Source organism: Periplaneta americana, chromosome 7 (genome assembly GCF_040183065.1).
Source record: "Periplaneta americana isolate PAMFEO1 chromosome 7, P.americana_PAMFEO1_priV1, whole genome shotgun sequence".
Classification (NCBI taxonomy): domain Eukaryota; kingdom Metazoa; phylum Arthropoda; class Insecta; order Blattodea; family Blattidae; genus Periplaneta; species Periplaneta americana.
In genome coordinates this window covers 87,093,610-87,120,859 of record NC_091123.1, presented here as the reverse complement: position 1 = coordinate 87,120,859, position 27,250 = coordinate 87,093,610, and the positions used below count along the sequence as shown (strand labels likewise).

At 37.0% G+C, this 27,250-nt stretch overlaps 1 protein-coding gene across 1 annotated transcript in view; it reads left to right on the top strand.

Annotated features, from left to right (window-relative positions):
• The first annotated feature begins 393 nt into the window (after positions 1-393).
• LOC138703261 (spliceosome-associated protein CWC27 homolog) overlaps positions 394-27,250 on the top strand; it is a 127,631-nt gene continuing 100,774 nt past the window's right edge. The window contains exon 1 of the mRNA XM_069830997.1: positions 394-500. Coding sequence (XP_069687098.1) covers positions 447-500 — 54 coding nt within the window. The 5' untranslated portion in view covers positions 394-446. The remainder of the gene's footprint in view (positions 501-27,250) is intronic.

Here is a 27,250-nt window from a genome sequence, read left to right as displayed (position 1 = left end):
AACACATCTAGGAGGAGACACAGACTTCGATAGACACTGCTGGTGAAAGGACGTGTTTTTTGACGCTACTTCTTACGAGCAAGTCATTGAAGAAAACTTAGTGTATTAGAACTATTTTCGTGTTGTGTTATTTAGTTCTACTTTTGTGTGTAATATATATATATATATATATATATATATATATATATATATAATTAAACTATTAGTGATTATAAAACGTAAAACTTGTGTTGGCAGAATATCAGCACAACATCACCACAAGTGGAAACCCGATAGCGGGTTCTCACAACATGGTCAATTCGACTCAACGTGTCAACATGGAACACGAATCTACTACACAATCATCTGATTCTGTCGACGGCACAGCCTCTACACCCGTATGAGTCTACAGACGATCAAAGGAAAACCTGAGCATCATTGAAAGTCAACCAGGAGTATTCACTATCATGACTGCGAGTAAAACATCGCCAACAACAACAGTAACAAACAGCATCAAAACTGTAAGTACAAATATCACATCAACAGTGACACCGACAATAAACAATTCTTCCGCTTCCTCTTCAAAGAGAGAACCTAAACAACGGAAACCACAAAGAAACAAAAATTAAACCAAGAGGGAAACGAACACTGGCAGTCAAATATACACCCAAGTATACCATTAAGTAATTTATTTTCTCCTCTCGAACAAGAAATGGACCAAGAATATATTTATGAACCCATGGATGACAACAATAAGCAATCCACTACCCCAGATAATACGATTAAAAGAATTAGAATGCCACCAATAGTTGTAAAAAAATTACCAGATGGAAATTTCCTTGAACAAAACAGGACAATACAAAGTAGGCTGAGTCAACCCATAAAAATTAGTTACATATCTGACGGCATAAAATACTACACTTCATGCAGAGCTGACTATGACAAACTCTATAATATCTTACAAAATGAAAAACTTCAATTCTATTCCTATGAACCACGAGAAAACAAACTCATACAAGTAGTACTAAAACGACTCTCCGCATCTGTTGAATCAGCTGTTGTAAAGGAAGAATTAGAGAAACTAGGCTACGCAATAGAACATGTGCTACAAATGACGATGCAATATCATACACCAGACGGATCCACTCAGCGACGCCCAATTCCAATCTGGGTTATAACACTTCCAAACATTGAATTTTCTAGAACCATTTATCAATTACACGACATCAACAACCACTTAGTAACTATTGAAGCCTACTGACCAACTCCTCACGTAACACAATGTCACAAATGTCAGGGGTTTGGACACACATCAAAACGTTGCAATCTAGAAACTCATTGCGTAAAATGTGGAAACGATCATTTATTTGTAGACTGCCCCTCGAAAGGAATCCAATACCCAGCTAAATGCGCCAACTGCCAAGGAACACATACTGCCAGTTACGGACAGTGCCCAATTCAACAAGAACAACGAGACTTGCTTCGACAGAAACTAAGAAACAAACAAACCATAAACTCCACAGCAAACAAACATCTACCAATACCAACACAAGACGACTTTCCTACATTGCGACAACCAAGATCGAGAAATTTATCAGCTTTCGAAAACACTTTCGGCTCATCTTCAGCACATTCACAATCTGTTCCTGAATCTCTTGCCGATTCATTAAAAGATATTATTGCTCTTCTCCGAGGAATAAACATAAAGGGAATTATTCGTACAATTAATATAATAATACAACGCCTCAAAACGACACCAGACCCTTTGTATAAAATAATGGTTCTACTAGACGGATTTACTCTATTCACAAATATGAACTCTACTGTCGATGAACCTTAAACCAATGGTAGGACACAAAAATCTGTTATTACTTAACTTTAATGAAAATGGAGTCAAAAACCAAACCTATGAACTACAACTACTAAACAAATATGACATAGATATAGCATGCATCACTGAAACACACTTACAACCAAATACGAAATTTAAAATCTGCAACTATAAAATCCATCGTACAGACAGACTTCAGAGAAATGGTGGAGGAACCGCCATAATTATAAAATGCAATATACCTCATAGACGAGCAATATTACCACAATTCAACATATTAGAAGCCACTGGAGTTTACATTAACTTCGATAATACTGAATTATTAGTGACATCTGTTTACCATCCACAGTATCTGCAAATGAACGAACCTGATATGACCTCATTAGTTTCTGTCCATAACAATTTCGTCTGCTGTGGTGATTTTAACGCAAAGAATACAGCCTGGAATTCCCGTATCACTACGCCAAAAGGTCAATTTCTATTGGACCATTCTATAGAACATCATTATGCGATTGCAGGCCCATTAATGCCAACCCGATATCCTTGGTCACAAATACATAAACCAGATGTTCTAGACATCTGTTTATATAAAACCAATACTATCCCAACCAATCAGCAATGTCTCACAGCTTTGGATTCCGATCATATTCCAATCCTAATTACAATTAACAAACCGATCACAAAATATGAAATGAAAAATATAATAACAAAGACGACAAACTGGGACGAATATACAAAACAACTCCACGAGTCAATACCAGTAAATCTCCGTATTTTTTAACCATCGGATATAGATACAGCACTACAATTATTTACGGTCACGATTATTGCAACCTACAACTCTGTCACTACTACACCACCAATACCTCCATCACTCAACGAATTTCCAGACCTGAAACCACTCCTTACTGCTAAAGCTAAACCAAGGAAAAGATGGCAGGAATTCCGGGATCCACAAGCCAAGAGAGCATTTTACAGATACCAAAGGGCCATACGAAGAAAACATCAAATATACAAAATAAACGCCTTCGCCACAAAAATAGAAAATTCTCCACCAACTAAAAAAGATTTCTGGAAATTAACAAAAAGACTATTAGGTAAAACAAATACCTCACATAACCTAACACACCTATACAAAATACCAACCACCAAATGATATATGATCCTCGAAAACAAGCTGAAATTCTTGCAGATTCGTTCCAACATCGTTTTGAACCACATGAAGACCCATCCCAACCTAAATTCACAGAGGAAGTCACGCAAATTGTGAAGAGCATACTACAACAACCTCCAAGACATACTATACCAGTCACCACCCCACGAGAAGTACATAACATAATCCGCAAAATCCCACTTCAGAAAACAGCTGGTCCAGACAACATTCCTCCACAAGCATTGAAGAAATTACCCCGACGCTCCATAATACACCTAACGAAAATCTACAATGCCTGTTTCAAATTCATTTACTTCCCACAAGCATGGAAAGAAGCCGTAATTATTGCAATCCACAAGCCAGGAAAGGACCCCACACTTCCTACAAGCTACAGACCTATCAGTTTACTTGACTTCCTAGGAAAGATACTGGAAAAACTTCTGCTATCACGACTACGTCCAATCTTAACTGCTCCAGATGTTATTCAAAATGAACAATTTGGATTCAAATCTGAACATAGCACTCGGGAACCATTGGTCAGGCTAACGCACTTCATACAGACAGGATTCTTATCTCAACAACATACCGTTGCTACATTTCTAGATATAGAGCAGGCATTTGATACTATCTGGCATGATGGACTTCTGTATAAGTTACAAAAACTCTCAACCCCTGATGTATACATTCATCTAATAGCAAACTTTCTGGAAGGAAGAACATTTCAAGTCCGTTATCACAAACAAACTTCCACTTCCAAACCAATTCATGCAGGAGTACCTCAAGGTTCCATATTAAGTCCAATTCTATATTCAGCTTACGTTCAAGATATCCCTTCGCACTCAAAATGCCAACATGCTCTCTATGCAGATGATACAGTCATATATACGAAACACTTCAATATACAGTATGCCCGCAAACATTTGCAAGAAGCTCTAGACAAAATAACGCAATGGTCAACGAGATGGCGGCTTAAAATAAATAACACCAAATCAGAGGTAGTCATATTCACAAGACGTTTCCCCCGTATAAATGAGCCACTTCATATTCAAAACCAAGCCATCCCCTTTAGTTCAACAGCAAAATATCTTGGAGTCCTCCTAGACAAGAGACTAACGTTCAGACACCATATTCATTCCGTGAGAAATAGAGCTTTTCAACGATTCATGTTCCTATATCCCATCTTCAAGAGCTCAATACCAACAAAAACCAAATTACAACTGTACATATCCGTCATCAGATCACTCATGATGTATGCATGTGAAGCATGGTCTCACGCCCACCCCCGCCATCTTCGAAGACTCGACGGTATCCAACGTGCAGTATGCAGAACTATCACTGGAGCAGATTACCACATCCGAAATACCCAACTGTACAGAGACCTCAAAATCAGTTTATTTAGTGATTACGTCCGAACATTACGGAAAAATTATCTGGAAAAGCTACATTCTCACATCAACCCTCTCATGCACGAATTAACTCAGTGATCACTTTCCACTTGCTACACTCAGCTCACCTATCTCCATCACTGATGAAGATAAAAGTAAGATGAAAACGTCAATGTAACATAATCATATTTCTCCATATGACTGCGAAAGGCAAGGGTCCATGAGACCTGGAACTTATTGAAACAGGCATATAAAGTGCCACCAATTAAAAAAAAAAGGAGGAGACACAATAAAAACAGTTTTAACGCAAAGCTATGAAAGATACCATATAAACTTTTTAAAATTATAAATCAAAATATATTATTCATTGTACTTCGTATAGGCTACTATTCATAGTTTGATACTTTTGAGGATAACTGAAAGTTGAAGTTGGATTTATATAAAACAAAGAGGAAGTAGTTCTACATTAGTATCGCAGATCTTTTTGGCCTCTTTCCATTCATTGTCTACTAGACAGGACAACAGTCAAGTTGTCACTTTTGTACAAATATATTTGAAATTGAAGGTACTGCAAACTACATTATTTTTAACGAAAAAAAAAAAAAATTAATCGGCCACCGGCAGCTTTGAACAATAATGGTACCGGTAGTATGAAGGAAGGCCAACCCTAACACTACCTGGTCTTACATGTATGCATGTAGGCTAATTTGTAGCATGTTTCTCTCAAAAAGGTGTCATTTTGCGCTGTTAACTTCTTTCCTCCTGTCCACACCTGTGGAGTAACGGTCAGCGCGTCTGGCTGCGAAACCAGGTGGCCCGGGTTCGAATCCCGGTCGGGGCAAGTTACCTGGTTAAGGTTTTTTCCGGGGTTTTCCCTCAACTCAATACGAGCAAATGCTGGGTAACTTTCGGTGCTGGACCCCGGACTCATTTCACCGGCATTATCACCTTCATCTCATTCAGACGCTAAATAACCTAGATGTTGAGATGTTCCTCCTCTTAAGAAATAGCTACGCAGGAGCCGCCACTGCAGCAGCTGATCTGTTGCGAGTACTACGCAAACTGTCTGCCGTCCGGACAGCGATGCCAGATTTTTAGACTTTCTATACGTGACCCGACAATCAATGTTTCCAATGTTTCTTTAATCGATTAATTGGAAATCTGTGAATTTTCTAATTAAAATACTGCTGCAACGCGAACATAATAAACGTTCTCTTCGTTGTTATACAAGAAATTAAAAAAATTCGCGATCGAAATGTCGGCATAAAAGTATATTTCTTCAAAAACCTCGCAAAAACGAGCAAAATGGTATGATACTTTTTTGTTCGTTATATTAAAAGGAATCACATCATACAATTAATATACTACCTTACCATCCACTCTGTATATGCGGAAATGTAAATCACCGTAATCTACAGCCGTCTAAATGAAATAACACGTCACGTATCGTTATAACCATAGATAGGAAGTTCGTACCAAAACTGTAGATTTCAGTTGAGTACAGCGAGGAGTATAGATGTCATCCGCGCCTCGCCAACGCCATTCTCACACTCGCTGCAGATGATACACAGTAAGCCTATGTTCACAATGCATAGTGGTATTCTGTGGAGCTGCGTAGAGTCGTGAATAGCTTGAAGAATATTGTTAATTTATATTAATATTTTAGATTCTGAACAAAGTGAGCTATTCTGTTATTATTGTATTATTTACCTAATGTTAATATTGAAAAAAGTAAACTCACCTGTTATTAAATAATTATACAAACAGGAGTGTGTAACACGCTTATTTTTCCCCGGATTCATTCATTTCATTCATAGTGTTCTTCCCAAGGGCAGGTCTTTCACTGCAAAGCCAGCATTCTCCAGTCTCCTATTTTCTACCTTCCTCTTAGTCTCTGCATATGATCCATATATCTTAATATTGTCTATCATCTGGTATCTTCTTCTGCCCTGAACTCTTCTCCCGTTCACCATTCTTTCCAGTGCATTTTTCAGAAAGCAGTTTCTTCTCAACCTTTGACACAGCTAATTCCTTTTTCTCTTCTTGATCAGTTTCAGCATATTTCTTTCTTCACCTACTCTTTCCAAAAGCTTCTTTCTTATTCTGTCTGTCCATTTCACGCGCTCCATCCTTCTCCATATTCAAATTTCAAATGCTTCTAGTCGCTTCTCTTCACTTTGTCATATTGTCCATGTTCCTACCCTATACACTGCTACACTCCACACAAAGCACTTTACTAGTCTCTTCCTTAGTTCTTTCTCCAGAGGTCCGCAGAAGATCCTCCTTTTTCTATTAAAAGCTTCCTTGGCCATTGCTGTCCTCCTTTTGACAACCTGGCAGTATTTCATGTTACTGCTTATAGTACGCCCCAAGTATTTGAAGCTGATTATTCTTCGTTAAATGTTGACGTCTCGTGCTGTGATGCATTCGGTTGCGTTACAGTCCAAGTTCAACATCGAAATTACGATACGAACTTCCTGGCTGTCATTACAATAGAAAAGAGAAATTTTCTTGAAAACTATTATAGGTTTAATACTATGTGCAACATACGAGTTACTATTAGATTCACAAAGTAGTTGTTCATCTGATGATAATAAGATCCTGCTTTATCATATTTCAGATTTACTTCAGTAACGTCTTGTGACGTTGAACGAATATTTTCAGAATACAAATTTAATATTGTCTTTTTCTGAACATAAAAGGAGCATCTCTTTTGATAAAATGAAAATGTTCTTTGTTGAGGCTAGAATCATAATTGTATATTTTGTATTTATTTTTTTATGTAGGCTATGGGTAAATTGGGAATTAAGAAGTTTATAATTACAAATTATTGTTTTATATTACTCCTTTATTATTTTCTTGTTCTATGACCGTGGACTATTGGAGGACATGTTTGGTTACCAACCGGCTGTACATGTTTGTCGTTCTGACTCACTGACATTGAGAGATGCGTTATTACTTTTCATTCGGTAGAGATGTAATCCAAGCTCACACAACTTAACAGTTTTGGTACCAACTTCCTAGCTCTGGTTATAACACGCGCAGCACTTTTTGGCAAACATAGAAAACTAATCATAGTAACCGATGACGTCATATTATAACATTCATTCTCCAATCCAGCCAACATAAATTCTCATAAATTCAGTACGGATATCGTAGCTATAGTAAAATAGACCTAACATCTGTATTTTATGTAGTAAAAATTAATATATCGCTTAAAACTGAATATAATAAATGCTTATCACATGAAGATCAAGTGTTATGATTATGGAAAGCTTATAAGCAGCTTGCACTATGATGTACTCTATGTATACCGAAAAGTTACTTACGGTTAACGTTACTTTGAATTCGTAACCATACATCATCTCCTCCAAAATTCCGGCGTTTTCTGTGTTATAAACCTATGACAAAAGAAAATAATATTAACTATGTAAAAAAGATATTACTGGATTACATGTTCCACTGCTGCTTGTTAATCATTTTAATATATCAAGCTTCAGTAGACGTGTTGGTATCTCTGAGTGCTGCTACTTTCATCCTCCGCCCAAGTGCTGAAAGTGGCAGCCCCCTTTGGTGTCTTCTGGTAAATTCCGGGTTGGAAGGATATTTAAACTAGACTTCCAAATCTTCAACATGTTTAAGCCAGAGAAATTCTGATAAAGACAATCTAAGTGTTATTAATAACTAGGGCTGAAAAAATGGTTATAGACTACGCTGCATCGTACGTGTTTATAAAACGCTTGTCTGCACACTCAAATGGTTGCGGTAGCGGCTGCTTGTACAGTCCGCTCCGTATGAATGAACTCATAATAGAATTTACATTTACAGGATTACTTGTGTTTCACATTGATCAACTCGGAACAAATATTAAATTTACAAAAAAAAAAAAATCATTATTTTCAATTAAGTCAAACACATTTTCCCCATTTTCTGAATTCAGTCGTCTTATTATCTGTTCTTTGTTGGATTTTTGTTTCAGCATTCTGATACAACCTCACATCTCTTAAGCTTGTCTACAATGCAGGAGTGTCGAATGTTCACTCTTTCTGCTCCTTACACATAGTAGAGACACCCTGCAACGGATCCCATTTTGTAAACATTGTATAGGCCTATAGAAATTATTTACTGTCGTGATACCAATACTTTTCTTCAGCCCTACTGGTATCTAGTTTATGGACAGAGGAGAGCGGAAGAATGGGGACACATGATGCGTTCTTGGTTGCCAGTGCAGTTATGCAGGTGGTGGGTAGTTCTGGTAGCGTAAAGGCTGCTTTTAGGAGTCGACGATATATTTTAATATCGGAGAGTATTGAAGTAAAATATGGTGACAAAGTAACAAATTTTCTTTAAATGGAACTAGTTCGTAAAATTAATCTCTATTTTTGTACAGAATTCTAAAATCAATTAAGGAAACATAATTTTATTGTCAATACAGCACACAACTAAAATATTTTGTATAGTTATATTTTCCTGAAGCGATAACTTATAGGAGAACATAAAATTTGGCGCATTAAAGTTAACATAGACAAACCATTAACCTATATTATGTGTATAGCCTCCTGATTCCTAAGGCATTTCATTTACAGATATAGTAGTTGAAACACGCATGGCAATGATTGAATTGATCTTCTTGTGCTTCCTGTAAGTCCCAAGAGATGTAGGAGCTTGCCAAGCACAGAAAAGAAGTGATCGATAACTATTCAACCTAGTGGAAAATTTGAAACTAAATACATGAAGTATAGTAGACCTATACAATACTCCAGGACGCAGGACGACAGGCCTAGATGGACAACAAAAGATAAGGTATCCCCGTAACATGCCATTAAGGCACTTGGGGGGCATGGAGGTAGAGCCCCATGCTTTCCATGACCTCGGCACTAGAATGAGGTGGTGTGGTCGGCACCATGCTCTGACGCCTTTTACCCCCGGGAAAGACCCGGTACTCAATTTTATAGGAGGCTGAGTGAAAGTTTGGGAACGAGAAAAAATCCTGTCACCACCTGGGATCGAACCCCGGACTAGATGGGCAACAACTTAATTTAATTTTGGAAGGTGGTCGTTATATCAAACATTGTAGTGAATATAAATACATAGGGATGAGAATTACTAAAGAGTGAAAGACAATAATTTATAGGAAGGGAAATTGCATCAATTTCAGAAAACGAACTAATGCATCTTAATGCGCATTTTCTTAAAAGGTGTGAGAGATGTGTGGCGGCACAAAGACAGCATTTCTAACATCTTCTATGACAAAGATATTGTGATTGTAATTCGCATCCGCTTTACTTAACGGGCTGTGAATATCCGACTTTGCCGGCAAACAGCATGCCACGGACGGCGGAACACTCACGAATGAACGTCAATTTGAAGACTCTGTACATAGGCCTACTCTTGGTTACTGAATACCGTTTTCAATCTATACCCAACATTTACGTTTTACCACATTCTGTTAGCAGTAGCCTACTTGCTTTCATACCGTAGTCGAAACTCCTCAAAGTTGCTCATTTTACAAGAAAGTACATCTTATATCAGAAACAACATTCCTGTGATGGCTACAAATTAGGACTTCTGGAAGTCCTTAAACGCCTATATATATTCTGTTCAAACTACTTATACAAAATTTTTCTGTAGCGGGAATCGAACCTACAAGCCAAACGCCTTTCCCCTGCATTACTGTTGACTTTGATGAACGAGCAAACAGTCGCACATATAGCCTACCTCCACCACCCTCCACTCGTGACACGTACGCTGACTTGAGGGGCACAGAATCACATGCCTGTGAATCACTTGAAAGTGACTAGGGGCAAGAGTTACACACGATTTACCTTACTGTAGTCTATGGCTAAGAAGTGACATCTGGTATCCGTAAATTTACAGGTGAATCAAACGACTGTTTTAAAACTTAATTTCTCTCTAAATAAACAAAATTTTATATTATCTTCTGCTTTGCAAAATTTTCCATTCCATAGATAACCAATTGTAACGCGTACGAGGTAACCCCTGGCGTAAGCAACCCGCAGCGCATATTCTTTAAGGTCGTTTCTCCTATTTTATATGGAAAGTTATTGACATTAGCAGAGCATACTTGACGTGCAATATCTCCTGGTTCTATAGGCGTTTGAACACTCATGTTCTATTCGAAGACAAACTTTTAGTTAAATGTCCAATTTTGTGAACATAGTAATAATAATAATAATAATTATAATAATAATAATAATAATAATAATAATAATAATAATAATAATATTGTCAATCTAAATAATAGTGTAGTTGAACTAAATGGCCATTTTTGTAGGTACGAGGTATCACGTCTTAGCCATCGATACTCTCTCTCTCTCTGTCTCACCCCCTCTCCACACATATATAGTTTACATTTATATTAACAATAAACATCTCTGATTGAGATTCTGTATCATACATATACTGTATTATCAGTCACTACATCTCACTTGACGATATGACATGTCAACAGAAGAACAATGAAACTGTTGCATGCATCTCGAGTCTGATTTATAATTAGAACCTGGAACATTGTCATTTATATATCGTCGCCTGAATGCAAGAACTAGGTAACTCGAAATTTGCGTTTTTTAGTTACCTCTTTTATAGCATAGCAAAAATCTTACAAAATGTAATCCAGGAACTAGGTAACTGATCGAACGATACCAGCGACATCTATTTTCCAATATAACGAATAGGTAAAAGAAAACGAGACATATTCCTTAGTGCAATAAATAAGTAAATAGGCAATGTCACAAAATATGAAAAATCAAGTTACCTAGTTCTTGCATTCAGGCGACGATATTATTTTTAGTAGGTCGAGGCTGTATCAGATAAATTTGTATTAAATTCTTCCATTATTACAATAGGCTATGTTCATAATCTGTGAAAATACTGTCCAGGGATTTTAAATTTATTTTGACGTCATTAATTTGTATAAGTTGATATATTACACCTATGCGACATTTTTGAAACTAGTTTGAATGTCTTCAATTATTATAAATTCTAATTTTGCGTCATAATTACCATGTCCTTTTGTTCAGGCGATCATTTGCCAAGATAACATAGCCCTCTAATTGTTTAATTGAAGAAGAAATTGAGGGGTTTTACCTAAGATTAAAAAATAACAATATCATGCAAATTCTGACACGCGAAAATATCATCAACTTCATACAGAAGCGTGATAATATTTGCGCATTAATATTGGCTGCCTGGAGGGATGTATAATGTTTTGAAAATAGGCCTACATTTGTTAAGCGCGCATACAATGCTGGGCATAAGAAATATTCCCTTTCTTCTAATCAATTCTAATCATCTTTATTATATTTCAAGAAAGAATTGTATTATTTCAATTCTGCTGTTATATGCCGCTTTATCAAACAAAAGAGAAAATAAATTACGTTTGAATAACAAATTATAAACGAGAAAAGCATCTACGCCAATGAATGATTGTGAATAATAAAATTACAGAGGTTGGATAAAAAGGAGATAATAAGAAGGATTCAGAAAAAAGGTGGTACAAGTGACAAAATCTGAAAAATTTGATTTTATACGACATAAGTACATATAAGTACTCTATGTTATTTGAAAAGCTCAGGAAAAAAGTGGTACAGTTGAATCTTCGATTGCTGCTGCGATCTGTTTACCTAAAGTTTGGACTCTGGAAAAACAGTCGAATGTTCAGAAAAAATATGGTATAAGTGCACTGCCTTCTGCAGATGTTTATTTGTCTTGTGTAAGATGGCTAAAACAAGAAGAAAGTGATTTATTTGATGGATTATCAGTGATTATGAAATGTAAGATTTTTTTTATTCATTATTACTTATTTAACTGTGTAATAATGTCGTGTTTATCTTATAATAAATGGCCACTGCTAACATGCCTTTGTGATGAATGAAAACATAACTTCATTTCGAGATTCAAACCTTCTTGTCACTCATCTAAATAAATAATTATATATAATAATACGGTAATTATTATAATGATATAGAAATAATGGAATATTTCAACACACATGTATTATTGTAGAATATGGTACTGATGAAAAAAGTGGAACAGGTGACCAGCGTGACATGGAAATTATGAACTTCGGTGATTAAAGCGATACTCATGAGATACTCCAGACACAATGCTACTTCTGACGAATCAGGTTCTGATCCTAGAGAAGAGTCTGTATTCTTACAAGGGAAATAAAAAAGAGAGATCTTAGTCCTCGGAAGCATAATGTAGCCAAACATTTACGGAACAGTGGTCAGGGATATATTGGTCATGGGAGTAAAATGAAAGAGAGAATATTAAAGCAGTTTAATCATCACTGCAATAATATAGGTGAAGAAAACGGAGAGATCCGTGCGTTTTGGGCTTTGAGTTCTTGGGAACTACAAAATTCATTCATAATGTCTTGTGTTACTTTGAAACCACCATAATGTCATAGCAAGACAGCTATTTCTTATAAGAAGACTACAAAATTAATTATACAATGGGACGAAGGGTATGTAAAGACTTCTTCCTAAAAACGCTTGATATTTCAAATGGAAGGTTTACGATGGCAACTGATAGCGAAACTGGCTTCAGAGTAATAAAAATGAAACAGAATGATTTCAGTTCAAGTGATGCAATGGATTCCATTGTTGATATGTATGTCCTTCTACATGCAGGGATGTATCAGGGCATCAGCTCAAGTGGTCTTCAATTCACTGGATGCGCTTCGAGAAACAGAAACCATTAGTTACTTTCATTGCTGATTTCGAATTTCTGCAGATAGACTTCCAAAAGAAACTTGAAAGTAAGGCCACCAACCATTAAATTTTAGGAACTGTTACCTCTCCTTCCTGCTGTATGTCATAGATTCCATACCTCCCTTAAACATGATGGTGAATCAGTAAAAGTAACAGGTAATGGTATACAGGTATAGGGGTAAAGGACGAGGAAGTGGATCTAGGAGGAAGAGCGTCTGTGACACTGTCAAGGAACGCTGAATCTGACTCGTGCAACAATGTGTTTGAAACAGATAATGACTAATATGTTGTAATGATTAACATATTGCAAAGTGTGACTCGGACAGTGTACTACGGAATTTTGAAAAGCAACAGAAATATAGGTATTTCAAAAGTCAGTTAAAACATTAAACCGCTATAAATATTATAATATTTGAGACAGGGAAAAAACAAAAAAATCAGTGTTGGACAAACAGTGAGGTTTACAAAACATTGGGAAGATGTCCTCCGTTCTCTTGTTCAACATACAGCATTCTGTCTGCAACACCGTGCACAACATTTTGCAAATAATGTCTTGGAATATTGGCAATTTCTTGCGAGATGGCATCTTTCAGTTGCAGTAGGGTTGTTGGATGTGTCAGGAAAACTCGTTCTTTAAGGTAACCCCACAACCAAAAGTCGGCCGGATTGAAATCTGGAGATCGCGGAGGCCACATTGTTGGAAAGTGCCTACTGATGACACGATAGCCAATCATCTGCGTAATTAATTGTTTTGCAGGGATAAAGATGTGTGGGGTGGAGCGCCATCTTGCAGGAAGATTATGTTTTCCATATCGTGATTCCTCAGTCTAGGGATGACGAAGTTCTGTAACATTCTGTAGTAGCGCTCCCCGTTTACTATAACAGTCTGTCTTATTCCATAATTGTCCACACCTGTGGAGTAACGGTTAGTGTGTCTGGCCAGGAAAGCAGGTGGCCCGGGTTCGATTCTCGGTCAGGGCAAGATACCTGGTTGAGGTTTTTCCGGGGTTTTCCCTCAACTCAATATGAGCAAATACTGTGTAACTTTCGGTGCTGGACCCCGGACTCATTTCACCGGCATTATCACCATCTCATTCAGACGCTAAATAACCTAAGATGTTGATAAAGCATCGTAAAATAACCTACTGAAAAAATAATGGTGGAGGTAACACGCGTAATTGAGGTTCGTTTTCCGACCAAAGTCATCAGTAGGCACTTTACAACAATGTGGCCTCCGCGATCTCCAGATTTCAATCTGGCCGACTTTCGGTTGTGGGCTTACCTTAAAGAACGAGTTTTCCTGACACATCCAACAAGCTTACAGCAACTGAAATATGCCATCTCGCAAGAAATTGCCAATATTCTAAGACATCTGCAAAATGCTGTGGATGATGTCACAGACAGAATGCTGTACGTTGAACAAGAGAACAAGTGTACGTTGTGCACTCCCTTGTTTGCCCAACACTGTGATGTTATTGTTTTTTCCCTATCTCAAATATTATAATATTTATAGCGGTTTAATGTTTGAACTGACTTTTGAAATACCCTATATATTGAACACATGAAACAATATTTTCACAACTAGTGCACATAATATACTATTTTTGTCCTAATTAATCACATTTTAGTTTTATGTATACCTACTATTAATCATATTAATATTGCTGAGACATAATTTCACATTATTTTCGCAACTAGTGCACTTGTACAATTTTTTTCTAATTACTCACACTTCACTTTTAAGCATACTATTAATCATATTAGTATTACTCAGACTTAATTTAAATTTTACATGTTAAGATTTTGTACAATCCTTATAAATGTGTTTGTGGCAAAGGTAATACAATTTACAGTTAGAATATGTGCGTTCTGATTTTTTAATTTCATATTATAATACATTCACATTTTCCCAAAAGTTTTAGAAATGTCACTTGTACCACCTTTTATCTGAGCCCTTCATAAATAACAAGTGCCTATTTTCTTGTGAGAGGGAAGCAAAATAAAACTTCGTAAGGGCGTAAGGGAATAGAATTCCGAAACAGATATGAACGTCTCTGTTCTATAAAGTAATAATTAATACATTGCTCAGAAATTGAGTTAAATAAAATATATTCATCATAAAAAAAATATGTGAAGCCTGTAAGCAACGTACACTATGATGTCTGTATACCGGAGAGTTACTTTCTGCATGACTGTGCACCTCAGATGAACCTCCTCCTTCTTCGTGGTTGTGGGTCCTCGGGTGTAAAACTAGGAAAAGAAAACAGAGTAACTTAGTGATATTCAAAATATATCACAGGCCTACATGTTCTATTGCTTCTTATTAATCATCCTAATTAACTTTAGTTCCAGAAATACATGTGAGTTTTAGTTGGGAGGCCGGAGGGAAAAAACTTTTGGGGAGGCCGAGACGTAGACGGGAGGAAAATATTAAAATGGATTTGAGGGAGTTGGGATATGATGATAGAGACTGGATTAATCTTGCACAAGATAGGAACCGATAGCGGGCTTATGTGAGGGCGGAAATGAATCTCCGGGTTCCTCAAAAGTCGTAAGTATAGCCAGTGCCAGCGTTCTTGGCACGTGTTCTTGAGTAAAGAGCCAGTCAGTGAGCACTTGTTGCCAGTGCAGCTGAGAACGGTAGCACCCAACACGTCACGTCATCAATCTGCCCACTGCGTCAAAGGCAAGACACTCGCATTTCGCGTTTCTGGGGCGTGTCCTTGAGTACGCTGTCCAGACAGTGGCATCTGTTGCTTCTTCAGCTGAGAGTGATACCACCTAAACTGATGTGACGTCAGCAATCTGCCACTCACAGTTGTCAGCTTTCTCGCCCATATTTTATGACAAAGATAAGATGCTCGCTCTCAGCGTTTCTATTACTTATTTCACACGCCAGAAACGATGGCACTGGCTGTAAGTACGTAAGTAGGTAATTAAGTAACATTAGTAGTCTAGTCGGTATACCTGAGTGCTGTCACTTTCAGTTTAAGTATTATTGATATCTAGTCTACGAACAGTATATGCATACTTACAGAAAACGGAGGAGATAAGTTTGCATGCATAGGTTAGAGCAGTCTATGTCAAGCGTGCTCCATTCCAGGAGATGGCGCGTCCCGTGCTAAAATATACGACAGCATATTGAAGTAACATTTTGATGTGGGAAAGTGACAAGAATTCTTAATTTTAAACATTCCTTGAAATGAATTCCTATTTCAAATAATGACACGTAAGTTACTTGATTGCTTAATTTACGCAAGAGTTCCTATCTCGTGGGTGACTTTTATTGATAACTAGTCTACGTACATGCATATTTACGGGAAACTGGTGAGGTAAGATTTCCATGCTCAGGTTGGAGCAGTCCATATCAAGCGTAGAGGCAGTCCTACACTGCAGAAGATGACGTTCCCCAAGCTAAAATATACGACAGCATTATTGTAGTAAAAGTTAATTTTGGAAAAGTGATATGATTTCTTAATTTGAATCATTACCAAAAAATAATATACTGGATATATATTTTTAATTGATGACAGGTACTTGATCTGCAACTTTCAGTCAAGCATTCTCATCTATACTTGGTTCCACAATGTCTGACAAGAGAAGAAAACATTGCCTGCAGAGAAGAAAAGTATAATTATTGCTATTCAACCAATGACAGAGGTCTCATTCCACGCTTGTCTTGAAGTTGGGCGGAGGGACATCGCCCAACTCCAAGACAATTGTGGAATGAGTCCTCTGCCGTTTGTTGCACTTCTCTCCTCCTCTGCCGGCAATGTTTACATCTTCTGTCAGACATTGTGCAACGATTTATAGCAGGCGACGCCTCGAAGCTGGTATTTTTTTTTATTAATGACTAGTGTACGTATGTATGTTTACTTACGGAAAACTGGGGAGGTAGAATTTCCATGCACAGGTTGGTATACTCCATGTCAACCGTGCGAACAGTCCTCCAGTGCAGGAGGTAGCGTATCCCATCCTAAAATATACGACAGCACGTTGAAGTAAAATTTAAATGCGGAAAAGTGACATGATTAACTCAATTTGTATAAATTCTTAAAATTATCTTTTTTTTTTTTTTAATTAAGACAAGTACGTGACTTGCTTCATTGGCCCAAGCGTTCCCATCTAATGGGCGACGCCTCGAAACTTTAAGTTTTTTTCGTTGATATGTAGTCTAGTATAATATATCTTTACTTACGGAAATCTGGAAATGTGAAATTTCCATGCACAGGTTTGAGTAGTCCATGTCAAGCGTGAGGGCAGTCATCCGCTGCAGAAGATAGCGCATCCCGTCCTAAAATATGTAACAGCATATTGAAGTGTAAGTTAAATTTGGAAAAGTGGTATGATTTCATAATTTGAATCAATTCTTGAAAATAATCCCTATTTCCATTAACTAATGGCAGGTACTTGACTTGCGTGAATGGAGCAAGCGTTTCTATCTGGTGGATGATGCCTCGAAGCTTGTATTTGTTTGTTGGTAACTGATCTACATACGTATATGCATACTTACGGAAAAATGGGGAGGTACAATTTCCATGCACAGGTTGGAGTGGTTCCAGTCAAGCGTGCGATTGGTCCTCCATTGCAGAAAATGGCGCATCCCATGCTAAAAAATAAAACAGCACATTGAAGTAAAGTTTAAATGTGGAAAAGTGATATGATTTCTTAATGTGAATCAGTTTTTTTTTTAAATTGGACGCAGTTATCCAAAAAGGAACTAACCCACAAAACTGTATTTTTTTTTAGTTAATACCATTTTTGGATGTGTAAGATATCAATTTATGTTCTGCAAAAATGTTCTAATCCAATTGACCAATAGTAATAATTATATGAAAATATGTTGAACTAAGCCACATTTGTTTTCGACTGTTTTACAATAATATAAAAAAAATAAATAAAAATAAAAAAACCAAGAAACTTAGTTCCTTTTTTTGGGAGGGTTATTTTACGACGCTTTATCAACATCTAGGCTATTTAGCGTCTGAATGAAATGAAGGTGATAATGCTGGTGAAATGAGTCCGGGGTCCAGCACCGAAAGTTACCCAGCATTTGCTCGTATTGGGTTGAGGGAAAACCCCGGAAAAAACCTCAACCAGGTAACTTGCTCCGACCGGGATTCGAACCCGGGCCACCTGGTTTCGCGACCAGACGCGCTGACCGTTACTCCACAGGTGTGGACTACTTAGTTCCTTTTTGCAAATTCATTAACTGATGGAAACCTGAATCCAAGAGGCTTGGTTTCTTTTTGAAAAATAACTGCTCGTAATTGCAGAATATTGTGAAGATAATTGTACATATTACATATGGCAACAATGAAGTATCCACCGGCGTAGCTCAGTCGGCTAAGGCTCTTGCCTGCCGATCCAGAATTATGCTCGGGCGAGGGTTCGATTCTCTCTTGGACTGATTACGTGGTTGGGTTTTTTTCAAGGTTTTCTCCAATTAATAAGGCAAGTGTCAGGTAATCTGTGGCGAATCCTCGGCCTCATCTCACCAAATACCATCTCGGTATCAACAATCCCTTTCGACGCTAAATAACCTCGTATTTGATAGGCCTACAGCGTCATTAAATAGCCAAGTAAAAAAACAACAAAGTAATCAATGTGACAACAATTACATTAAATACATATTATAACATCAAGAAAGCCTGTGTAGAGGTGAATAAATTAAATTTTGTTCAGATAAGAACAGTGTAACATGTAATGATCGCACTAATGATAAAATACAACAGAGGAGATCTATGTGATGATATTATTAATTTTTGTTCATACAGATAATTTTTTGTTGTGGTTATTTTATTAATAACGGAAAAAGATTCGCTCCGAACCGGGGATCGAATCGAGGACCCACAATTCTACCACTGAGCTACGCCGAGGCTTAATCCAGGGCACTGGATCGAACTCTTCTCCTTTCGTTTCGTTCCCTTTTTGGCCTACTCCATATTCACTTATATTATGTCATGATACAAGCAGCGCGCACTCATATGAGTGACTTGGGCTTCTCTTCCTACAAAAGAATATTTTATAACGAATTTAATCTGAAATTTAAACTCTTAGGAAAGATACATCTACATGTAATGAATGTTAAACTTATTTGATAAAACAGAAGAGTGTTTTTAATGAGGAAAGAAAGCGTGGTGTACAGTCTGAGTAAAATGAATATCTGATGAAATGTAAGAATGCTAGAAGGAAAATGGAACAAGATTTAAAAATAGCAGCTGCTTCAGATAACATCGAGTGTTTGACATTTGACATGGATGAAACGCTCCCACTGCTAAGACTACTTACAAATATTATTTTTTACAAATTGCAGTTATCTACATACAACTGTGGTGTACGTTCTTCAAACCTTAATACTGGATACTGTTATCTTTGGGTGGAAGGTGAAGAGATTGCCTCTTGCCTACTAAGATGTATCGAAGAACATTTTCCAGAAGGAATTAAAGAGTTGTTATTGTGCAGTGATTCATGTGGCGGCCACAATCGCAACATAAAGACTGTGCTAATGCTAAACATATTGCTCGAATCCCATCCAACATGGAAGTCGATTACTCTGCGTTATTTGTTTTCCGGCCACAACTTTTTGCCTAGTGACAACGGTTTTGCAGAAATAGAGGCAGATTTGAAAAGACAGGAAAGGTTATATACATTAGAGGATTATGTTGCAATCATAAAAGAATGTAGAAAGAAATGCCCTTTAAAAGTTTATGTAATGACAAATGAAAACTTTCTAGGATCAGGAAATCTGGAAAACATGATTACAAACAGAAAAAAGGGGTGAATGGTAAAATTATTATCTGGATAAATACTCGTCAAATTACTGTGAAGAAAGCAAAGGTCTACTCGCTTTTTATGAAACAAAATTTTGATGATGGAAATGTACAAATAGATATCAGAAGAACACTTCTTGGTCACACTTTGAGCTTATCTTCTAAAGACTCTGCTTTGGCCCAATTAGGAAAGGAATCTTAGTACCCAAATTGAATTATCTCAGATCTGTATTTCATTTAATCCCCAGTGATGCAATGTCCTTATACGAGGAGCTCTTTCCCGATCGCAGTGTTGAAGATAATGATGATGGCTTTGGACGTGTTGCAGATTTTAATATTCAATGAAAGTTGAATAATTGATACTAATAAAAGTAGTTCTTTTCTGTTCCTTATATAGAATATCAGGGAGAGAAAAACTATTCACTCTATCCCATTACCTCCTGACTTAGTTGCCTCATAAGTGGTGCCTTTTTTTGTATCACTTGTGAGATGCAGGCCTGTCTTCGGATAGTTGACTAAAGAACAACAACAATATAAAATATATACAGTAATTAAATTTGTTCAGTAGATTTTACTATTTTCATTCAATTGAAGAGAAATACCTAGAAATGTTTAAATACCGGTACTCATTTTGCAAAAAAGAAATAAGCCACATTTTTTTAAATTTTCTACTTATTTTCAAATAAACTTAATCTCTGAAATAAACATTTGAAAATGGAAGATTCTACCTTTATATTGAAGTAAGTATGAAATTAATATATCACCAACTAAATTTTCAAAATAATGTTATGTTTAATGCTCGGCATCTCAAAATTTTAATTTTGTGGGTTAGTTCCTTTTTGTATAACTGCGTTCAATTAATCTCAATTTTTTTAATTATTAAGAAGTACTTGGCTTGCTTCTTTCACCAAACGTTCCCATCTAGTGGGTGACGCGTCGAAGCTTGTACCTTTTTTTATTGATGACTAGTCTACGTATATACAGCATCTTTACTTACCGAAAACTGGGGACGTAAAATTTGCATGCGCAGGTTGTAGTCCATATCAAGCGTGCGGGGCTTTCTCCATTGCGGAAGGTGGCGCATGTCATACTGAAATATACAACAGCATATTGAAGTAAAATTTAAATGTGGAAGAGTGATATAATTCTTTTATTTAAATCAATTCTTAAAATTAATCTCTAATTTTTTAACTAATGACAGATACTTGAGTTGCTTCTTTCACCCAAACGTTCCCATCTAGTGGGTGACGCGTCGAAGCTTGTACCTTTTTTTTTATTGATAACTAGTCTATGTATATAAAGCATCTTTACTTACCGAAAACTGGGGACGTAAAATTTGCATGCACAGGTTGGAGCAGTCCATGTCAAGCATGCGGGGGTTCCTCCATTTGAGAAGATAGTGCAACTCATACTGAAATATACAACAGCATATTGATGTAAAATTTAAATGTGAAAAAGTGATATGATTTTATAATTTAAATCAATTCTTAAAAGTAATCTCTATTTTTTAACTAATGACAGATACTTGACTTGTTCCAGTCACTCAAGCGTTCTCATCTAAGCTTACAGTTCTTTCTCCCGCCATGAAGGAGGCGAACTACGTACAGGTTATGATCATTAATGGGGCAATGGCAGAATTTTGATATATGAAGCGGGAGTGCCTCTCGAAAACCTGCTACCAAACACTCTTTGTGCACAAAAATTCCAGTTATACCCATAGGGATTCGAACCGGGTTACCAGTGTGGAAAGCCGACGCTTTAGGCCAGTGGTCGTCAGCACTCGCTGAAATGTGCAATGGGTACGCGGTGCTGTCCCGTGTGCACTGTCGTGCAACAGGGAGAGATAGAGAGCATACCCGCTAGCAGCTACGGAGTGCACCCTAGTGCACTGCGTTTTCCGCGGGTAAGAGAGACTAGTCGACCTGGTTGGTAAGTTGGTATAGCGCTGGCCTTCTATGCCCAAGGTTGCGGGTTCGATCCCGGGCCAGGTCGATGGCATTTAAGTGTGCTTAAATGTGACAGGCTCATGTCAGTAGATTTACTGGCATGTAAAAGAACTCCTGCGGGACAAAATTCCAGCACATCCGGCGACGCTGATATAACTTCTGCAGTTGCGAGCGTCGTTAAATAAAACATAACATTAAAAAAGAGAGACTAGCCCCAGCGTGCTCTGTGCTGACGACCCCTGCTTTAGACGATCGGCTAACGTTGCGCCTTAATATCTATTTTCGAGTACAGCATTCTAAAATCATTTAAGCAAATATAATTTGGTTGCAATTTTGCATGCAATCCAAAATATTAATTTTCATAGTATTTCATTTTCTCTGAAACGGTAAATTGTATAAGATATTACAAGAAGTAGATGTTAACATACACAATATATACAGATATAATATGTGTATAGATGGGCAACAACGTAATTTAATTTTGGATAATGGTCATTGTTTCAAACTTTGCAGTGAATATAAAGAACTAGGGATGGAAATTGGGATGTACTGAAGATGGTAAATTAGGTGAAGCTATAAAAGAAAGAAACACACAAGGGACAAAGTCCATTACGCTATTTAATAGTATATCGTACTGTATTGTGGAACAAAAATATAATCTCAAAACAATATGTAGGCCTACTTAATTAAGTGAAAATGGAGTCCAGGTACTTTTCGCATAGAGAGTGGTTCCATGCAAGTTTGAATAGGTAGTAATAAACCGCATGAGACAACGCCTTAGGGTACGTATAAGCCGACGCCTATCTGATACCTGGTAGCCTGGCTGGTTACCTTGCTGGAAGGAATGCCTAAACGTTACGCAATGCAAACGTGCAAGACGAAGATCGTTCGGTCGATTACTACCTAGCCTGTTAGCCCGTTGTATTTAGTAGAATGGATCCCCTTATTTTTTCAAGCTACCAGCGACCTAAATTCCTTTACTGCGCATGCGTCCTGAGAGTCACACTACCCCACGTGCTAAACGCCTACTGCTATTCATTTCGACGCGTATAATGGATTGATTAAGATTAATTTAAAATATTTGCATTGTTTGGAATCAGGCTCATCCCGACCACGAAAGCCGGTATCTTATTGTGAAATTGTGAGATGAAGTAGGAGTTGAAATGGATACCAATAAAGATAAAGGTAGCCCCTTCACATGCCATAAAGGTTGAAGGGGAGGAGGGCATAGAGATATAGTCCCATGCTTTCTTGAACTCTGCACTGGAATTGCCTGATGTGAAATGGATAACAATAATAAGTAAATTTCTAAATGAAAAATCGATGTTTTACAATAAGTGACGATTTTGGAAAATTGAGGTAATTATCGATACTGATCTTTTGGCAATTAATACATATTATTTTATCAATGTTCTATTCGCATTAGAATGAACTGTATGGGATTTAATGGAAACCAGCCAAACTTCGCCTTGTACGTACCCTTATATCATGATCACATAGCTGGTATAAGCGCTATGTTTCTAACTAAACAGTTTGAGTTCGAGTCGCACCATAGGCAGATTATTTGTATAATGCCCGGCTGCGGGGTACAATAAAATTAATGGGTGAAAGTGATAGAATGTAATCTGCAGTGCATGGTGTGTAGCAAATTTACATGCCACAAAGTGGATTAGCAGAGGAGGAAGAGGAAAATAGTTATGATAACATGGAAAAGATACAGTAGTTGAAAAGGAGAAGAAGGAAGCATGCGTAATCCTAATCGACGACTGCAGCTCAGTGGTGCGAGAAGGAAAAAATGTAGAAGAACAGTTAGAAAATATGGATTGGAGAAAAGATATGACAGAGGAGAATGTTTGGTGAATTTTTTTTAAAGAAATGAAGGGATTGTTGGAAATACATTATACCAACAACATAAAAGATGATGATACTATAAGCACGTCCAAGGAATGAAAGAAGGTATCAGATAGACTATAAATTGGTACAGGAAATCTTCCGAAATTGTTTAAAAATGCAGACTCTATAAGAAGTGGATATTATCTCAGATCATATCCAACTGTTAGGCGAAGTAGATATTTGTCTAAAGTAGATAAGACATTTGAAAATAGTAGTGAGCACTGGACTCATCTAAAAGCTTTAGCCTAGGCCTATAGGGGAGAGTCGGGTAGTACCGGACATCGGGTAGTATCGGACAGTGCGTTTATTTCATCTACCACCATATGGTAGTACCTGTATGACATGGTTACGTTTCTCTATGCGACATCACAGAAATGTAACCATGTCAATCAGGTACTATCATCGTGTGGTAGATGAAAGAAACTCACTGTCCGATATTACCCGATGTCCGATACTACCCGACTCTCCCCTAAGCTAGCGACAACAGCAGGTAAGAATACTCCGGCATTTAAAAATATGATACCCTAATTAAAGTAAAGGACGAAGAAACAGTTCTGGTTTCATGATATCGATGTAACTGGACAAAAATCATCAATTAAAACGCTATAGCGTAGGCATGAATTTTTGTTCTGTTCTACTTGACCGTCTTGCTTGATCAGGCGAAACGTCATACCATGAGAGCAAAAGGGGCCTAATACGAAGCTGTACTATTCATCAAGTGCAGTCATGTGTCATTTTGAACAAAAAGCGCGAGGGAAATGCATCCCTGAAGAACAAAATACCTCACACTTCAATAAAATCAGATCTTATCGTTTATGCGATAGAAATTCATGCACTCACGTTAGTAGCCACTTCTTTTATTTTGTAGATGTTTTTCTTGGATCCTCTTCTTTTGAAGGATCCTTTCCATTCAATTGATCGAGTCTCTCTCAATTCCTCCTTAAACACAAGAAACAAATGACACATAACTTCCCATGCTAGCAACAAAGTACCATACGTTTATTATTTCGAAGAAAAAAAAAAGGATATTCCTCATTCTCCTCTTATATCCACTACCATTTCTGTTTCTATCCATGAATATCAGAAACCACATGAAATATTAATGGCTTGTTTAATAATATGCCCAGAAAAGTATTTTTTTTTTCCTTAGAATAGATTAAACATAACCGATCTGTACACTATAAGCGCTGCTCAAACTGTTACGGCGCATTGATATTGAGCTATATTATATGCAATATCTTTGTAGTATGCTACACCTTTGATACTTAGGTACGTAAGTAGAAGCTCCTTTACACATTACAGGAGCAAAATCAGTAAATAATCTAGTTAATTTAGTCCAAATATTTCTCACATTTAAGATCACAAGCAAACATTCAGAATCAGAGTGAAATACATTGCAAATGAAATTCTCTATTTCCCTTTTTTTTCTGCTACAGATCGAACCCTTTATAATCTGACGCAAATTTATTAGCCTTATTAATATCACCCTGTCGTTCACACTTCTAATAACTGCACAAGACTTAATTGAGACTTCTGTAATAACTTGCCTCTGGTTACGGAGAGCGGTTCGAAGTCGGCTTGGAGTAGTAGTCGACATCATCCGTGTCTTCGACACATGAAGGCTTGCAGAATAAGCAACCCATTATAGCAGTAACTGTAAAAGAGAGAGAACCACTTATACAGTGCGATCGAAAAGTCCCTCCGCAGCTCCATTAGTTCTAGTAATCTTGTAGAAAGTTGGGACGTAATCCTGTAGAAAGTTGGCACTTCTCCATTAATTCCGGTTTGACAACCTCACCACATCCTCAGTCCATCATATTCATAAGCTTATCGGCCAGTGCTTGCCACTTGAATTCTCTGCCTAGTGGATTCTCGGCTACACCGTAGCTACACAAGCACTGCGAAGAGACTTTTCGATTGCACTGTACTTCACACATAGATAACTTTCACAATCACAATGTACAATTGTGCATCACACCGGGTTGGATTCTGCCAAAACGTCCAGCCAAAAAGGAATTTCTTCTTAAAATACAATTCCACATAACATTTGATGATCGGCGTCGTAAGGGCTCAACTGTAACTTCCACACAATGAATTTTTCTGTTCATCACCTCGTATATGTAACACTCGGTCTTACAAAACATAAATAATTTCACCAAGTATATGATAAATAGGCCTACATAGCCTATAATAACAAATATTCGTCTTTGACTTAGGCCACATTATAACATTTTCTTTCATTCGTTTTATGCCACGAACGCTATAGTTACTGTTTTCGATTATATTCGTGTTTCTAGGGAATATCGCTAATGTGATGACGCTTGTCACTGCATTTCTGGTTCTGTTGACGTTCAACGAAACACGATTACTGCTAGCCAATACTGATTTCATTACCATAACCGAAGAACAAAAAGTGGAGGTTCACTGCGAACCATGAAATCTTTTTTCCGAAAAACACTAGGAGTAGGGGAGTATGGGAACATATTTTCTGAAGGGGCGTATGAAGTAGTAAGTGTTCATTAACTAAAGTTTATATAATCTCTTAATTCAATTTCATTATGTATATTGACTTTAAGTCTAGGATTCTTTTATCTGGTCGTATAAGTAGGATGGGTAATGAAGACATGCATAAACAAATATATCAGACAAATTACTATGGATAACTAACAAAATATATGTTTCAAATAAAAATGTTATATAGGGCCTACCTAATTTCCTTTACTGGTTTTATCTTTATATTTATAATTAATTTTCCTATTATTGGTTGGTAATTCGATTTTTTAGAATAATTGAATAAACAAATTATTGCTTTCATCGGAACCATGACTGTTTTCACACACATTTGTTTCAGATAACACATCACCTTGTTCATAAAAAATGAGTTTTTGGATACCGGAAGAGGTTTCAAGTATTGTAAAATCGGAGATGCAGTCTGTACCACATACAGCTATTGTTATCTTAATAATGTTGAGTTGCGACATGCATTGATATCTTTACTTGAAACTGTTTCGAATATTACGATCAATGATTTTTAAAGTACAGTGGCTATAAACATCTGAAATTCAATAATAAGATCAAATAAATATCTGAAATTCAATAATAACATTAAAAATTATTTTCTCCAAAATTTTCCCGTCCTTACAGCCATCACACCTAGGCACGTGCCCAGTAGGACTATAGTATAAATCCCATGTCATACTGTGTAAGTATATCAGACCCGCAGATGCACACTGAAGATAAATAATTATTGATGTGTGGATTTTCTCTCAAGAACGAAATTTTATAACGCTTAGTACCAATGTACAAAAATTGTTTTAAAAAACTTCCTGCTACTCTCAGCAAGTAATCTAAGTGAATACTAGAAGAGAAGCTTTAGGAAAGCTTTTCATGATCGCTTGCTTTTACCAGTACAACATCTGAATACGCGCTATTGTCAGCTGTCTATGTAGAGACTACTGATTATATTTTAACGCAGTGTCCTGATTTATGGCTTTGTAAAATATACAAACTTGTATAGTTATGAGAAACTGTATTAAACCGGATATTAAAAGA